Consider the following 19,074-nt stretch of genomic DNA (forward strand, 5'->3'; position numbering starts at 1 on the left):
CACTACTGGTTATAAATTTATTCATGGTTTTGGAATGGTTCTCTTTTGTTATGTTGTATTGTTTTACATTAGATAAACCATATAATGTTTTATTATCTCGTCATGTTCCTTCGATAATGGCAGTTCTAGCCAAACTAACCTAAACTCGTAGCCTCTGATTGCATTAACAGTTGAAGCTTAAGCTCCCATGTCCCACCAGCCAGATAACCGGGTTTTGCAAACTAAGCATTATTTGTGGCAACACTTTGAGCGGCATGATGGAACTATGCCTAGCACGCTAAGTGTTATTAGACCACTAATGTAGTTGCATGAAGTGGGTGACGAGGTACATAAGTATCATTACAGCGTGCTTAACCATTATTGCAATATTGAGGCTCCAATTTGACTGAGCTATGAAATGTGTACATAACAACTCATGAGAAAAATGTCAAGTTCGATTCAACTATAAGTTAGGTTAAAAAGCGAAGACGAACTTATTTCAGAAGTCGTTTCAGTGTCCAGTCCAGTCCTTATGTTAAAAATGTCAAAGATAAATCGCATTTAATTCGGTTGTTGTACAAGGCAATTTCACATGAGAGAAGAAGAGAAAGAATAGTGTTGAACTCATACACTGATTTACGGTAATCTGGCCTGCGTCTTTCCGGGTTGACCTACATTCATATTCCTCTCATCGCACTCTACATACAACATACCTAGCCCACCATATCTCTTGGATATGCAGTCCTTAGGACACCTGGTTTACCACTTTATTTAAACATTTTATTGACTTTAAATAGACGTTTCAACTTATTCACTTTTTCTCTTTCATTTCCTTTGCAACAAAAATGTCACGGACATCAACAAAACAAAGCACGGAAAAATCATAAACTGAATAAAAAATTGAAAATGCACGGAAAAAGATTGTTTCGGAATAGTGAATGGTTCAAACGTAAGAAAAACAGTATAATATATTGTTACATAAAGATCGGATGTAAATGTATAATAGCTACCAATGTGCAAAGCTTTTAGCGAACCATTCCATTACAATACACTATATTGTAGCTGGTACACTGTATGGTACAGGAATGGTTTTCACCAAATACCCTATGGTTAGTTTTTATCCGGGTAGCACTAGCGCCAATCCCACAACAGATAATGCTCCCATGGTCAACCGTAAACTGATCTTCAAAACGGTTATTTTTGGCTCAGCACGACAACATTTGTGGGAATCCCTGCGTTAGTGCCTACACCTAAACAAATCGCGCATTTTTGGGAGAATTCATTCACAAAAACACTCTTGACGGAGCTGCAGTGCTGGCACCTGGCGGGAGTCGTTTGAAAAAACCAGAAAAACACGTCTTTTAAGACTTCTTCACGCACAAGGTGACAGATACAAATGGATTTCTCATAGGAGTGATTGTATTTAGTTTGACTTCCGTAAAAGCCGGCCCTGCTGTTGTGATACGGCAAAGCTTATAATTCAAGCTGATTTTTCAAACACACATTGTCAAGCTGCCATCACAGCACAGCCAGTGGGGCAAATTCAAAAAAAAAGTGGGATATTGGGTTTTGCGGCAAAACAATTGATAGCCATTCGGTGTCTTCGGAAGTGTTTCATAGTTATTTTTTGTACTTTTGGAAGGTGTTAACAAACATTAATTTCCAAAATCGATAATGATGCCATTCGAATGAAGCCATTTTGAAAAACTTTTCCGAAGACGAGAAAATTCTCCAAACCTTACAAAGGTCTGTGCACCAATAGAAGCATATAGTGTTATACCAGCGCTTGAAAAGATTTTTTTCAACATATTTTTTTTTATTCATTTTTTTTTGTTTCACAATGTTTAACAATGTTGTAAATACTTTAAAAATGCAAATCTTTTCCGAAGGCTACAATTTTCTATCTCAACACTCAAATTCATTTTATTATTATTTTTCAAGCACAAATTTCAAAATCTTGCAACTTTTAAAGAAGCAAATATTAGCAGCTGATTTTTTGCAAAGCTAAAACAGAACGGGATCACGCGGATTTCTTGATTTTCTTTTCTTTTTCAAATGAAAAACAACCTCTTCAAACCGTTTTTTTTTTTCAGTGTAACTTTCTTGTTTCTTTTTTTAATATGCTTGATGTTCTGTAACGGCTTACTCTTTAACTAAGAGCCTGTACGATCAAGTTAGAATTATGTTACAGATAAAACACAATAAATAATTTAAAAACATAAATGATTTAAAAGATGGCACAATACTGTGCCAAAATATGTAGTTTTGAAGCCTCTACATCAAACATATCTAAAAATGAATCAAGAAAGTACGTTTGTCTTACTTATTTTAGTCGAATAGTGTGATGCGCAACTACATGAACCACAGCCCACGCTATCACTCATTCTGTTTGACCTTCTCGTACAACCAGTCCGAATAGTGCGCCACATTGGTGAACACATCCGGGTATTCATCGCGCTTGCAGTTGCTATGACCGAACGATGATATAGCCGCCAGGAAGTACCGTCCCTCGAACGGTCCGTTCTTCACGTACTGGAACGGTGCCGAACCCAGGTAGTGCGAACAACTTGAACTATCGTCATCGTGCGAGTAGGTGCTGCAAACTTGCCCTCCGCTTGAATCCAGCACAAGCTTTTCGCCGGCGTATTTGCTCCGACAGTCTGCAAAGCTGGCCAACTGGACCACGTTTCGGATCATCGGTTTCTCCGGGCGGTTGCTACGCTTCCAACCGATGATGGTGAACTTTTTGTCTCTGGGAAGGTCGGTTGCATCTCTCGGGGCAAGGCAGATTGGCGTTGTGGTAGTTGGTTTATCTAGCTTGATCAGCGCAATACTGTTCGCAAACTTGGGAGTATCGTAGTCCGGATGTATAGATATGCCACGAACGGGGATTCTCGTCGCTGTAGTTGAAATGGTTTTGCCATCGATTTTGAAAATGTCCGTCACTGTATCCAAACGGTAATCGTTGAGTCGTACCGATCGGCTGAAATTCAGAATTCGACTTATACGCTGGAAAATGAAAACAAGATAGAATAAAACTTACATGACGGAAAGTCGCTTTTTCTGAACGCAATGGGCGGCAGTAACGAGGAAACTGGGATGAATCAAAACTCCGTGGCAAACATCCTCCAGGACACGGGTGTTCATGTTGATGTATTCGACTACGGCCAGCCAAGGGTACTGATTTAGGTATCCTTTCACTTCTTCCGGTGTGCCCGACGGATAGGTATCCTTACCACAGTTTGCAATACCTAGCAGGTTGGCTTGACTGTCAGAGCCAGCTAGTGAAGTTGTTCCTGGAGGTTCTATGATTGGTTCTATGTCAATGGTGAAACTGGTCATGATTGTTACTTTGGATTTGATCCAGCTCATGTAGAATGCAACATCAGTAAAAATAACATAGCTATCTGCTGCCACGGTGAGAGTATCTGGGCTAGCTTAAGTGTTACTGACTATTCCGCGTAGAACCCAGGTCGAGCCCATCCGCAAGAATAATCCACCTCCACTGTCTCCTTGGGCGGCATGAGTTCCATTGCGATAACCAGCACAGAACGTTTTGGACTCGAAGTAAAACTTGCTGAAATGATTCCTATCACTCTCAATGCACTCCCTGCGGGACACAATCGGAGCCGTTGCCTCGTTCAAATCTTGTGGCAGTTTGTAGTCCTCGTTTAGCCCCCACCCTACTATGTATCCTACTTGTGAGACTATTTTGCTCAACTGAGTATCACCCTGCCATAGGCAAATGGGTTGTATGTAATTATTGTAGGTGATTTCACTGTACAACTTCAGCAACGCGATGTCATTTTCGAAGGTGACTACGTCATACTCTTCGTGACGTATGATCAGGTCAACGTCGTGTTGTTGTACATGGCTCTCCGGTGAATTTAGATTGCTTAAGCCCACTTTTATAAACACACGGTTTGCCGAGAGTTTTTGTCTTTCATTCGGATCAATCGTACAATGAGCTGCTGTTATCACAAACTGTTCCGTCATAATCGTCACTCCACAAACATAGACAGTCGCACCTTTTCTGTATCGATGAAACATGGCACCATGCCAAGGCCACGAACCGGCCAACGCTTTGTACCCATTGGCAATCAGCTGTTGCGCAACCGTCTTCTTTTCTCCGCAGTTTCCCGCTGAAACGAGAACGATCAATGAAGTTCACCTTTGACCTTACAATGAAACAACCTACCAGCTTCCGCTGACTGAGAGCCGAACGAAATCAACGCCAACGCCAAATGGACAAATACAAACCCTCTCATGATCGACAGTAGACTGATCTCCCAAACGGTTTTGGCTCGATGTGCAACAACTCGCGCAGCGATGATCCAAACATAAAATTCCGGGGAATTCCCTTCTTGAATCGTCGAGATAGTAGCGGCGTTGATCAACCGGTATGCAGAGTCCGCAGCCGATAAGGTGCGTACCACATGCTGATTACTGTCGCGCGCTTCTTCTCCCATATGACGTTTCACAACAAAGTAAATCTGCCTTCGAAAAGAATCATTTCCTAGTACGAGGGAATTCCACGACGCCGCCAACAATCGATCGATCGATGGCTCTGGGTGCTGTTCTGCGGGGAGACCTGTTCCTCCGGTCACCGTCCATCATCAGTATGTGTGTGTGCGTGTAAAGCTGTGCGATCGCGGCGGTACTGAAACCGATACGCTGATAACCGTTTGCATATGATCGAGGAACAAGACTTATGGTGATAAGCACCAACGCGTCCTAGCCGCGATTTAATCTAGGTTTTACCAAATCCGAGATTTAATTTAATACCCCGTTCGGTAAGCACCAAAGTCGGTATTAAAGTGTCAGGACGCAGCCAATTCATACGCAACATAGAAAAGTGAGTAAATGTGTGCGTGAAAGAATCATCGTATGGAAAGGAATGTGAACAGGGTTGCCACATATACAGAATAATCTGTATTTTACAGATTTTTACGGATTTTTTCGATACAGAATCTGTATATACAGAATTACAGATTTTTTGACAATTTGGAAACTATACAGATTTTACAGATATGTATACAGATTTTCTAGAAAATAATAAAGATTTAAACAGATTTTTGAGAAAAAATAAAAATATAAGTTTTAGTTATTGCTCAAAACAATACCTTCAGCTTGGCAATGTTATAATTACTTGGGTTTATTATGGTTATCTGTTGATTTTTTGCCTCTATCTCAAAAATGGCTAATGCAGATTTAAAATACAGATTTTTTGCTGCCAAATACAGATATACAGATTTTTTACGAAAAATATACAGATATAAATGTGGCAACCCTGAATGTGAATAAAAACAACTGATCGCAGATTGTTTTTGTTTTGATGCAAATTGTGTGCACCACACTGCTGCAGCGAATTGAACCAGCAAGGAAGGAATCAGCAGGAAGCGGCATTTTTTCTGGTTGATTGAAGCAAACGGATTTCCAGCTATCAATGCTGTTCGGCGCAGCGGAAGAATAATTGGATGGACATCCCGGCGAAATAATAATGGTGATTTTTTGTACAGTACCCGACCATCAAACAGAAAACCAAATCGACCACGTTCTAATCGACGGTAAATTCTTCTCAGATATAACCAACGTCCGCACATACCGCAGTGCGAATATAGATTCGGATCACTACTTAGTCGCTGTATGCATGCGCTCAAAACTTTCGACAGTTATCACCACGCGTCGAAGTCGAACGCCGCGGCTCAACATCGAGCAACTTCGTAACGTAGAAGTGGCTCAAGACTACGCGCAGCAGTTAGCAGTGGCCCTACCAACGGAAGAGCAGCTTGGCGCAGCTACACTTGAAGATGGCTGGAGGGACATCCGATCCGCCATAGGTAGTACCTCGGCTACAGCACTAGGCTTCGCGACTCCGGATCACAGAAACGACTGGTACGACGGCGAATGTGAACAGTTGAAAAACGAGAAGAATGCAGCATGGGCGAGAATGCTGCAACACCGTACGAGAGCGAATGAGGCACGTTACAAACAGGCGCGGAACAGGCAGAACTCAGTCTTCCGGATGAGGAAGCGCCAGCAGGAAGAACGAGATCGCGAAGCGATGGAAGAGCTGTACCGCGCTAAGGTCACACGAAAGTTCTACGAGAAGCTGAACCGCTCGCGCAGAGGCTTTGTGCCACATGCCGACATGTGCCGAGATAATCACGGGAATATTCTCACGAGCGAGCGTGAGGTGGTCGAGAGGTGGCGGCAGCATCACGATGAGCACCTCAATGGCGACGTTGCAAGTACCGAAGGTGGCGTGGTAACAGATCTAGGAGTATGTGCACAGGACGAAAGACTTCCGGCCCCTGACCTTCAAGAGATTGAGGAGGAGGTTGGCCGGTTGAAAAACAACAAAGCCGCTGGAGCAGATCAACTACCAAGCGAGCTTCTAAAATACGGTGGAGAAACACTGGTGAGAGCACTACACTGGGTCATTACCAAGATTTGGGAGGAGGAAGTATTACCGGAGGAATGGATGGAAGGTATCGTGTGTCCCATCTATAAAAAGGGCGACAAGTTGGATTGCGGGAACTATCGCGCGATCACACTACTGAGCGCTGCCTACAAGATACTCTCTCAAATTTTATGCCGCCGTCTATCACCGATTGCAAGAGAGTTCGTGGGGCAATATCAGGCTGGATTTATGGGTGAACGCGCTACAACGGACCAGATGTTCGCCATCCGCCAGGTGTTGCAGAAATGCCGCGAATACAACGTGCCCACACATCACTTGTTCATCGATTTCAAATCGGCGTATGATACAATCGATCGAGAACAGCTATGGCAGATTATGCACGAATACGGATTCCCGGATAAACTGATACGGTTGATCAAGGCGACGATGGATCGAGTGATGTGCGTAGTTCGAGTATCAGGGACACTCTCGAGTCCCTTTGAATCTCGCAGAGGGTTACGGCAAGGTGATGGTCTTTCGTGCTTGCTGTTCAACATTGCTTTGGAGGGTGTAATAAGAAGAGCGGGGATAAACACGAGTGGGACGATTTTCACGAGGTCCGTTCAGCTGCTTGATTTCGCCAATGATATTGATATTATTGCTCGTAAATTTGAGACGATGGCGGAAACGTACATTCGACTAAAGAGTGAAGCCAGGCGAATCGGATTAGTCATTAATGTGTCGAAGACAAAGTACATGATGGCAAAGGGCTCCAGGGAGGAATCACCGAGCCCGCCACCCCGAATTCATATCGACGGTGATGAAATCGAGGCGGTTGAAGAATTCGTGTACTTGGGCTCACTGGTGACCGACGACAACGACACCAGCAGAGAAATTCAGAGGCGCATTGTGGCAGGAAATCGTGCCTACTTTGGACTCCGCAGAACTCTACGATCGAATAAAGTTCGCCGTAACACGAAGTTAACCATCTACAAAACGTTGATTAGACCGGTCGTCCTCTATGGGCACGAAACATGGACCCTACGTGCAGAGGACCAACGCGCCCTTGGAGTTTTCGAACGGAAGGTGTTGCGTACCATCTACGGCGGAGTGCAGATGGAAGACGGGACTTGGAGAAGGCGAATGAACCACGAGCTTCATCAGCTGCTGGGAGAACCAACCATCGTCCATACCGCGAAAATCGGGAGGCTACGGTGGGCGGGTCACGTCATCAGGATGTCGGATAGCAACCCGATTAAAATGGTTCTCGAGAGTCATCCGACCGGTACAAGAAGACGTGGAGCGCAGCGAGCTAGGTGGGTCGACCAAGTGGAGGACGATCTGCGGACCCTACGCAGAGTGCGGAACTGGAGACAAACAGCCATGGACCGAGTGGAATGGAGGCGGCTACTATGTACAGCAGAGGCCACCCCGGCCTTAGCCTGACCGGTAAGGGGGCGTCCATAAATGACGTAGCTTTTTTAAAGCGATTTTTAATACCCCCCCCCCCTCCCCCCTCGTAGCATTTCGTCACAAACTCAGGTACCCCCCTCTATAAATAACGTAGCTTGTTAAACAACCCCCCCCCCCTTAGCAAAATTTTCATGTAAAAAAAATCTTGAACTTAGCTGTGATTTCAATTTTAACTTGTATGTTAATAAATATTATAAAACAAAAAATATAGCAAGAAAACATTGCCGACTGCCAGGTTCAGATCGGGGGCTGTCCATTAATTACGTAAGGGAATTTTTGCGATTTTTCGACACCCCCTCCCCCCCTTGTAAGATTTTTTGTATGAGAACCTAAAAATTTTTGTATGGCGCGTAAGATTTTTCAAATCCCCCCTCCCCCCATAAACCCTTACGTAATTAATGGACAGCCCCTCGCCGACATCAAGACCATAGGTGCGACCAGTGGAGATTATCACCAAAGCTAATGACTCAATATCGTTCTGCTTGATGTCGAAGAACAGGAAATTGATGCTCCCAATACCATATTAGTCTAGAAGCTCTTCCGAAGATGTTAGTTTGCTCACTAATAAATCTATTAAGAATATTGAATTCACCTCGACATTCGAAGGACCCTGCAGGAGTTTCTTCTAAAATTCTTACAGCAGATTATTTTGAAATTCTTCATGAAGTTTCTTTTGGGATTCCCATTTTTGACAATGTCTCCCTTTTTAGTTCCTCCAGCACTTTCTTCTAGGATTTCTCCAAGGATTTTTTTTTGGATTCCATTAGAGAATTCCTCCATATTGTATTTCTTCAGGGGTTCCTTCAAAGATCCCTCCAATAAGTCATTCCGGAGTTCCATCTTAGATTCCTCCAAAAGCTCCTTCTGAGATTTTCCCAGGAGTTTTTTTATAAGGTTTTTCTAAAAGTTTATACATTTTTTCCTTCAGGAGTTCTTTCATGGTTTCTTCTCCTGTCTTCCACCAGCAGTTTCTTAAGACATCTCTACAGGGGTTTTAACCGGAATTTCTTTTGAGATTCCATCAGAACTTCTTTCTGTGTGGAAGAAAGAAGTTCCTTTCGGGATTTCTCCAGGAGTTCCTTCTTAGTTTCCTTCAGGATTTCACTCAGATATTCATTCCAAAATCTCGGCAGGTAACCCCTCCGGTATTCTTTCAAAACCCTCCTAGGAGTTGCTGGGATTCTTCTGGGATTCCTTGAGGACTTCCTTCTAGGATTTATCCAGGATTTTTTCCCGGAACTCCTTCAGTAACTTTTTCCGGCATCCCTCCATTCACTCCATCCAGAATTCCTCCAGGATATCTTAAAAATCTGCGAGGAATCCCTTTACGGATTCCTCCCATAGTTGCTTCTGAAATTCCTCCAGGATTTTCTTTCTTAGATTTCACCAGGAGTTACATCCAGATAATCTTTATTTATTTATTTATTTATTTTCACCGTCTTCAGCTGGGCTGTACAGACTGATTTAATACTTAATTATATACTATTCCTAATAATGTTCTTAAAACGAGTTATACTTATATTAAAGTCAAAACAATCAACATCATTAAGTGCATTGAAACATCGCTCTAACGGATTGTTTTGGCCGTAAACTGTATGATGCCGAGCAATCATGAATGAAGTTCGCTGGCGTGTTCGGCGCGCAGGTACAAAGAAACGCGCTTGCTGAAGAAGCTCTGGGCAGTCAATCCTGTTGCTAAGCACATCGTACGCAAACATTCTTTGTAGATACAAGCGGCGCGTGCGCAATGGCTCCAGTCTTATAAGTTGACATCGGTCGTTGTACGGTGGCAGCTGCAGTGGGTCAGACCACGGCAGTCTCCGTAGAGCAAAGCGAACGAAGCACCGTTGGACCCTTTCTATACGTCCGATTTGAGTTTCCGTATACGGAGCCCAGATTTGAACCGCATACTCGAGAATGCTTCGGACGAGTGAACAGTAAACAGTTTTTAAGGCGTACGCATCACGGAACTCAGACGCATTCCGTCGGATGAACCCAAGCACAGCAAAAGCCTTAGCGGTTGTCGAGGTCACGTGGTTGTTAAAGCTTAACTTGCTGTCCATAATTACTCAAAGATCCTTGATGGAGTTCACTCGTTCCAGCGCTATCCCATTTGCTCTGTAATCAAAAGTCAACAGCGTTTGCGACTTGCTGAAACTAATTAGCTTACACTTGATCGCGTTCAGTTCCATTGCGTTTGAAGCACACCAAGCAGCCACAGCGTTGAAATCTTGTTGCAAGGCTGCACAATCTACCAGTGAGCTAATGATCCGGTATATCTTAAGATCGTCGGCGTACATGAGGTGATGTGAGTTTATTCGGTAGCTCAGATCATTAACGAATAACACGAATATCAGTGGTCCTAGATGGCTTCCTTGGGGGACGCCTGAAGGTGTCGGAAAACGAGATGACGCTACGGATTTCAGTTTAACATATGCGGATCTATCACGTAGGTAGGAACGTAACCAGGTTATAAGCCAATCAGGAAATCCTAATCTATCGAGCTTCCTTAGAGTTAGGTCATGCGGGACTTTATCGAACGCTTTGGAAAAGTCCACATACACACTGTCTACTTGCAAGCGCTTTTCCAAGCTAGAGTTAAGTAAACTAGTGTACGCCATCAGGTTGGTTGTAGTGGAGCGGTGTTTGACGAAACCGTGCTGGTACATGCGAGATTATGGGCATGGCAGCGAGGTACAGTTTTTCGTGAACCAATAGTTCTAGTGTCTTAGCAAGGCAGCAAAGAATCGAAATTGGCCGGTAGTTTTCAACATTGTGGATATTGCCTGCTTTGTGAATTGGCGTAACGGCGGACTCCTTCCACAAATCTGGAAACACGGCTTCCGACAGCGACAGATTAAACAATCGGCAAACAGGTAGAGCAAGGACGTCTGCACAGCGGTTGATAAAAACGGGGGGAAGCTTATCCGATCCAGGACCTTTGGAAGGATCTACATCTTTAAGTGCCATGGTTACATCTGCTACGGTAAATGTAGGGCGCGGGAAATTAATGTTGTACGACGGCAGGGAATTCAAAACTTCGACAGAATCTGCGGGGGAGCCCGGACTATATACTGATTTGAAGAAATCAGCATCTTCCGTGATTCCCCGAAGTTATTTTCGGGATTCCTTCAGAAATTCCTTACGGGATTCTTTCAATTATTTCTTCCGTGCTTTCTTCTGTAATTAAACCAGGAGTTCTGACAATCTACAAATATCTCCTTCTAAGATTCTTCCACAAGTTTATGCAAGATTTCTCCGAAAGCTTCATTTAGAATTGCTCCAGGTACTCCTCACGGAATTTCTTTTGAAATTTCTCTATTTCCTTTCAAAATTGTCCCAGGAGTTCCTTCCGAAGTTCTTCTGGAAGTTCCTTCAGGGATTCCTTCTGAGATTCCTCCAGATCCTTTTGGAATGTTTTCAAAAGTTTTTTTTCTGGGATTCGCAGTAGGAATTCCTGTGGAAATGTTATCCTTCTCCTGTTGGGGAAACCTGTAAAGAACACAATCCTTACAAATTTGCTAGTGGAGCTCCTTAGGAAATTGTTGGATGAATTCTTCGAGGAAGTCCTGTGGAAACTATATATGGAGCCCCTGGAATAATGCCAAAAACTTAGAAAAATTTTCCTTTGCAACCTTAGCGGCGTGCAGTACCCTATAGCAAGCAGCAAACTATTGGTCTTGAGAAGCATTTGAGCGAAATTGATTTTTGTCTACAAACACAATACATTATTCTTTACGCAGGATTTCAAAACCTCTTTCTCAGATACAGTTGTTGCGTCTGATAGCTGCATGTCTTATGAAATGAAGCCGGCATTTATTTCCATTATTTGTTATTTACATTAATGTGAATGGAAAAAAATCATGCGATATATTTTTTTTATTTACTGGATAATAATACTTGATGCAAGTAAAGATTTTATTAATTATGATTTTTTTTTCAATAGGCCTAGTAGAAAGCTACGTAGCATATCATAAAGCCCTACCCCCCTATCGTCACACTTCATCACAAAATCACAAACACCCCCTCCCCCCCAAAAAGCTACGTCATTTATGGATGACCCCTAAGGTAAGTATATTTTAATCTGTATTAACGAGATTTTTAGCCCTAGGCTAGTTCATCTCGGGACCCACGCTTCACTTCCCTTCCGAAGGAAGAACTCACATTTTGCGAGTTTGTCGGGAGTGGGATTCGATCCCTTTTCCTCGGCGTGATAGTTAAGTGTTTTAACCATCACACCAGGTCCGCTTTTCAAATAATAGCGAAAATATAAAATGAACGCTGAAATACTATGTTCACGAGAATGAGCATGAGCACTGGTGACCGTGCACTTCATAGTTGCTTCTCTGTGATTGCCCAGAGCTAGCGGAAATGCACAGATAACCAACAGATGATGCTTGGGACTATAACAACATCACAACATCCTCAATGTACTCGTTTCGAGAGCTCCAACATTATTGGGTCAATTACGGCGCCGGCCACGTCCTTACGGTCAACCGGGGAAGGAAAGGAATGTTAGTTTGGCAACCGTTGCTACTAGAGCTTGTATAATGTATATACAACTGTGCCCTCCTCAGTTGTCACTGGAAGGAGTTTTTGTTAGTAGAGAAGGATGAATAGTTTCAGAAACGCATATACCGAGGATCGAAGCAAGCTAGTGTTGGAAGCGAACGTGTCAATTTTTTCCGTTCCGATTTCAGATTTTGTACCTGCAATTTAAAAAATATGAAATTTGTGAATTGCAATGTATCGAGATTTATTCTACTCTCAAGTGAACTAAGGAACTATGGTGTGATCCAGTTGTACCGGACCCTTTTCGTGTCCAATAGGACACCGCACTGTTGTGAATTTGTGTGGGATTTTGACGTTTCTTGGCCTTGTTGTTTGCAAAATTTCTGTAAGAGTGAAAGAGATGGAGAGAATTTCATGCAGTGCTAATATGCTAATTATATCATATTCTGATTTATCGGCCGTATTCTATTTATAAATTAATCATTTTATTACTATATCGGTCTTTTTCTACTCAGAGTATAAGGGAGTAGAGATCAAAGTGGATAATGAAATGATAGATATGATAGTATTCGCTAGGTTGCGAACAAGTAAAAAAATTTTTATAGTAGGTGAAATTAAGCAAGTATGCCATGTCTTGAACGAACAACAAAAATATGGAACGAGCTCACCCATTAGGACCCATCTTTGCATCAACGTCCACGTCCACTGGAAAACAAGTCATCATGATGACTATCCGATGCCACGGAAATATCTACACGATTGAGCATCACAAACGGAGCTCATTTCTTTCACTTCGCAATACGCACACACATCGACCGACGACCGACGAAAATTTTCAGTCATGATTAACGATTATTGATTATGATGAATGATTAATTTGATTTTTGGATAATTAAAGATTCTTCTTCTTCTTCATGGCGCTACGTCACCACTGGGGCTTGGCCTGCCTCGCTTCAACTTAGTTTGCATTGCATTGCATGTATTTGTATATTGTGAGGCAAGTACAATGATACACTATGCCCAGGGAGTCCAGAAAATTTTCCCGACCGGAACAGAAATCGAACCCGCCGGCTACGAATTGGCGATCCATAGCCTTAATTACTGGGCTAACTGGAGACCCCTCATGATTAAAGCAAGCTTGCTATTTGATGAAAACATTCGCGAAATGATGCGATTTGCTTTCGACAACGAATACGTTTTCACCCATCCTCGCTTTATTCAATCAACCTCCCATACGAGTAGCACACGAACGGACTCAACACTGATCAGCATAGTTGACTCTTCCTTTTCGCCGTTGGGCCGTTGCGTTCTAGCCAAGCATCTCTTTTCATCGCTTTCGATGCTTTTCGACAGCTTATCGCGAAGCATCGTTGGCTGGAAGCTTTATTAGTATGGTATCGGTACATGCGAATGTTGCTTCTGTGTGCGTGTCGAGCGTTCGTGCCGTAGCTTCGCAAACCAACCTATTCGGTATGGTTCGGCTGTTCGGGCGAGGGTGTGACGGCACAGTCAGATGTGTGCAAAATCGTTTGTGATTTACATCATGTTCGTTTTGCCACCTCTTTGCTGCTGGTCATCGCTGATCAATGCACAGTTCAATCGCACGCGATAAATATAGGGGAACAGAGGCCAAAATGCCAAGATGGGGTAAAATGGCCCAACTCATAAAATCATTCCTGAATGGGACTTGATCATTGATATAGGTGAACGGTGTCAAGATATGTTTGCATTGAACATTCTTCTAGATGCTAGGCCGCCAAACCCACGGAAAATCTTTTGATTTCCCAATGAAAATTGGCAACTTCCGGTTTTCCGTGCTTGCAATCAGGCTTCCCAAAAGTACCGCATCATGATAGCATTTTGATGGCTGTCACACTTTTATTCCCATGACAGCCTTGTGAATGCATGGTTCATGACAGCCCACAGAATAAAACTCATACTACCTACAACATCAATGTCGGGAACTGCTCACACCGTCTGCTTTCGCTGTGCGTTCGTTCGCCGATGACAACCTCGGCTCTCACCCAAACCGTCTCTCGTTGGCTGGACACGAAGTGACGAAAATCGCTGCGCTCGGCCCGAGCATTTTACTTCTGTTGAACGTGTCGAGTATCGTGGTATATCCCACGCTCAAAATTATCGATGCGTTTCATGTATTATGTATTTTTCAAATAGAGAATATGTACCTGTAAGTCTTATTCTGTAGAGTATTTTGCATAGCATTATTTTTTTATTGGCATGTGAAATGCACTGCTATGTTTTCAATATAAAAGAAAGTTGAATCTCACATCAGTGGTATATTTTAGCCAGATTACAATTTTGACAAACGCTGGCACAAACTTTTTTTCGCTCCTGGGGCATCTTGTGAAAGGCATATCATGTTTGTAAAAAAATATGTATTGAGCACATATTTTGTGAATAACTTTTAGCGTTAAGCCATGTGCTCCCGTGACAGCCTATGACACCCTTTACGCGACAGCCGGCTTGGTTAGCCGAAGATTGTCATCGCCATGCGGCCAACAATACTCACGACGTTTCCCACTCGGCTCGATACGACTCGAGTATGCAACTGTCAGGCAAGCAGCCGAAGCAGCGGCTGTTTCAATACATCTTTCGCTCATGCGTGTGCGTGCTGTTGGCGATACATTTCTCACTGATGGTGCTGCACACGGTAACGAGAGATGGTCTGCACACATAAGAGAGTGTCGATTCAGCCTTGCGCGGGCTGTTGCGAGAAGGATGTACATTTGGAAAGCCTGCTTGCAATTAAGGTTTTCTGGTGATTTTATTACCAGCCAAGTGTTTCCAACGAGATTGAGGCACGCATGGAGTCGCATGGTTGTTGATGTCTACGCTTTCCATGTTAGGGGTCATTCAAATATTACGATCATCGTTTTGCGGGGAGGGGGGTAACACTCCATGTATTGAGTAAACGAAAAAACGTGACAAAAAGGTGAAAGTGAGTCGAAAATGCCAGAAAACTGAAGGACGTCATTTTTGAATGTTTTCATGAAGTGGCATCTTACCCCATGGCAGATGGCCTTTTTGCACCACTTCCGTTTACGAACCAGTTTTTGAAATCGCTAAAAATCAATGAAAATGCAATAATTTAATGAATATTTTTGCTGAAGCATCGAGCAAATATTGTCTAGTTGCTGTTACCACTTTGAAAGCCTAACAAATGAGGCTATATATCATTGAAAACGATGAAAGTTTGAAAAATGGCATATTGCCCCACTTTCCCCTACAGTTGATGAGTTGTGATGAGCACTAGTGAGGTGATCATTTGCATCATTGGATCAAAGATTAAGATTATTAATTAAAATTGGTCTTAGCTGTGATTAGTGATTGTGGTTGACGATTAAAAATGTAATTTTTATTGTTATATATACGGATATTCTTCGTTGGATTGTCGACAGGATCTGAATAGGGTCAGTTGTCGATGATTGTTTAAAAAGGGTATGATTGTATGATGCAAATTACCTAATTAAAAATTTTACAATAACAAAAATGAAAGAATGAAAACAAACGTTCTAAGCCAAATCTGATTTACTAATATTGCTACAAATTTTCTTCATAATCAATCGTCTCACGAATCCACTTGAAATGATAAGCCACATTTGTGAACACTGTAAAATATTCCGACGGGGCACCACTGAATCTAATGGTATTGAAGGCTGCGAGGAAGCACTGACCTTTAAAGAAATCTTGTTTCACAGGCTGCCATACTAAATAATAACTCATAAAATCCGCGTACTCGATAGCAATAGTGCTGCTGCTGCAAACATGATCCGCAGTCAAATTCATATGATCACTTGCTTTGGAAAGCTGTCTCTGACAGACTTCCAAATCAACCAGCTGTGTCACATTTTGGAAATCTCTGATCTCGACGAAAAGATGCACACCAATCGTGTAGAGTTGTGTAGCATCTGGCAGTTCCAATGGATCCAATAAAGGAAGACATATTGGGTTCACAGTGGCTGGTCGCTCTAACTTAGCCATCGCTATATCGTTGGCATTCTTTCTAACTGCAAAGTCCGGATGTTTAAATATATTTTCAATGCGGATTATTGTTGCTGTGTTGTTTATGCTGCCGAAATCGTTGAAAAATGCCAAACTGAAAAATATAATGAAAAAGACATATAAAAAAAATGAATAAATATGTCAAGTATGGATTCAACTTACATTTGTCGTAGATCAGAATGCATGAAGTTCTTGGCACGAGTAATTAAAAAAATAGGATGAATCAAAAATCCAAGAAATCGGTACTCGTAATCTTGTATAACGTCATATATGCTGATAACAGCCTCCCAGGGATACAGGCTCACCCATTCATTTCCTTTTTCATGAGATCCTGGCGGATAGGTATACTTGCCGCAGTTTTTCAAATCAAGCAGATTGGCTTCACTATCAAATTCAGTTTCAATGATTTGCTCTGTATCTGCAGCAAAATAAGATATGTCAGGCACCTTTGTTTTGATCCAGTTTAAATAATAAGCAACGTCTGTGAATATAGCGTAACTGTCTGCCTGTATGTTTAATGTGCCTGGATTAATTTTGGCATTACTAACAATTCCACGTAGAACCCAGTTCGAACCCTTCTGCATATACAATCCACTTCCACTGTCTCCAGGATTGACATGAGTACCATTGCGGTGGCCTGCACAAAATGTTTTTGACTCGAAGTAAAACTTGTTGTAATGCCACCTATCACTCTCCCAGCATTTTTTGCTGGACACTATTGGCATCGTTGCTTCGGATAGCTTTTTGGGTGTATTAAATCCTTCATCAAGTCCCCATCCTACTACGTATCCTATTTTTGAGATTATTTTGCTCAAATGAGTATCACCCTGCCATAAACATACGGGCTGTATGTAATTGGTATAGGTAATTTCACAAGATAGCTTAAGCAATGCGATGTCATTTTCAAACGTGTCCATAATGTATTCTTCGTGTCTGGCAATCCTGTCGACATTGAATTGCCGCACATGATCCTCCGGTAAGTCTATGTTGCTGAATCCCACCTTGACAAATATACGATCAGCCGGAAGCCTTTGCCTTCTATCATACGTACAGTGGGCTGCCGTTAATACAATTTGCTCCGTCAAAATCGTCACGCCACACGCATACTTGGTTACATCTGAGTTGTATTTATGAAACATTGCACCATGCCATGGCCATGCACCCGCCCGTGCGATGTACCCATGAGCAATCAGTGCAGAAGTTGCCAACTTTCTTTCTCCGCAGGTCCCCGCTGTAACGAAAATATTTCACATCTTATAACAACCAAAACGCGATAAAGAAATGAAAAACCTTACTTCCTTCTGCCGAACGAACGATGGACAAGCTTAGCGCCAGCGCCAATCCCATAACTGTTAATGCTCCCATGGTCAACCGTAAACTGATCTTCGAAACGGTTATATTTGGCTCAGCTCAGCACGGCCGTACAACGTTTTTATGGGAATCCCTGTGATAGTACCTATCAACAGCGGTTATCAAATTTTTGTAGGACTGCAAAAACTTCGGTCTTCAATGAGTTTATTGGATAGACATTGGATCGTCTATCTGGTGAGGACGGATTCGATTACGTTCACGGTCAGGAAAATATATGTTCTTGACTTTCTGGGTGTAGTTTATCATGATTGTAATTGCCACATAATACAGAACTTCATGCATTATTGGCAGGAAAATAAAGCCCTTCAATAATTAACTACGGTAGTGAACAAAGCACTTTGCCGGCCACGTTCCAGTAGGAATAGTAACATTGAAAGAAAAAGAATAAGTGGCAAAAATGGTTGTCTTCGCATTTTTTTTTCAGATCGTTTCATTGTCCAAAATAATCTAACACTAAGCCTCAAATAAGAGCGTTAAATTATCACCTCGTATACAGACACATCGTGTCATTATGGATTGAATTCATATTTTTGTTTCGTTCATAACCATGATCTATTCTAGCATAACCCTTTTGCCGCCTTTTCTGAGCACGTGGTATAATTCTTATTGAATTCCACAACCAAATTGGGATTTTTTAAAACTTATTTTCATATGGACATTAAGGTGGCCCACACTTATATGAAACGAAGCCACCCCAATGGACATGCTGTAAAAACTTGTCATTAGAAGGCACGAAATGTTGCTAATTGACAAATTGAGAGATGAATTTTGTGAAAAAAAAAATCGCGTTCTGGTGGCACTCGAACCCACGACTCCGTGTTCGCTAGACCGGTGCTTTAACCAACTAAGCCACAGAACAGGTAATGATTCAGCGGAATATAAAGCCAAACTGAAAACAACAATATGAGTTGTGGAACATGTATGAAGACAGTCAGAAGAACATACACTTAGCGGAAGTTGTTTTTCCAGAAGATGTGGAGAAAACTGCGATCAAAAAAATTCAACTCTACACCAAAATTACCATGAAAAGTATGAACGCCCTTTTTCAGCCAATGCCCCCATGTTCATCCTATTTCAAAAACAGAGGATATAAACACCAATTGTTTCCGTTTTTTATCTTCTTCTTCTTCTTCTTCTTTATGGCTCGACGTCCCCACTGGGACTTGGCCTGCCTCGCTTCAGCTTAGTGTTCTTTGAGCATTTCCACAGTTATTAATTGAAGGGCTTTCTTTGCCTGCCATTGCATGAATTTGTATATTGTGAGGCAAGTACAATGATACACTATGCCCAGGGAGTCGAGAAAATTTTCCCGA

General features: G+C 42.3%; 3 protein-coding genes across 3 annotated transcripts in view; 1 reads left to right on the forward strand and 2 right to left on the reverse strand.

Annotated features, from left to right (window-relative positions):
* LOC109402526 (transcription factor hamlet) overlaps positions 1-19,074 on the forward strand; it is a 368,179-nt gene that overhangs the window by 308,864 nt on the left and 40,241 nt on the right. The window lies entirely within an intron of this gene.
* LOC109402528 (polyserase-2) lies at positions 1,190-4,479 on the reverse strand. The gene is given in 3 exon segments (XM_029864204.2): positions 1,190-2,962; positions 3,023-4,121; positions 4,178-4,479. Coding segments are annotated over 3 exon segments (1,977 nt in total). The 5' UTR covers positions 4,449-4,479; the 3' UTR covers positions 1,190-2,355.
* Positions 15,860-18,744, reverse strand: LOC134287515 (serine protease gd-like). The gene has a single exon (XM_062849407.1). The coding sequence runs from the start codon at positions 17,527-17,529 to the stop codon at positions 16,549-16,551; it is 981 nt and encodes a 326-aa protein (XP_062705391.1). The 5' UTR covers positions 17,530-18,744; the 3' UTR covers positions 15,860-16,548.

The sequence above is a fragment of the Aedes albopictus genome, chromosome 2 (assembly GCF_035046485.1).
Source record: "Aedes albopictus strain Foshan chromosome 2, AalbF5, whole genome shotgun sequence".
Classification (NCBI taxonomy): Eukaryota; Metazoa; Arthropoda; class Insecta; order Diptera; family Culicidae; genus Aedes; species Aedes albopictus.

Coding starts and splice junctions, on each gene's coding strand:
- LOC134287515 (XM_062849407.1), bottom strand. CDS start 17,529: ATGTTTCATAAATACAACTCAGATGTAACCAAGTATGCGTGTGGCGTG.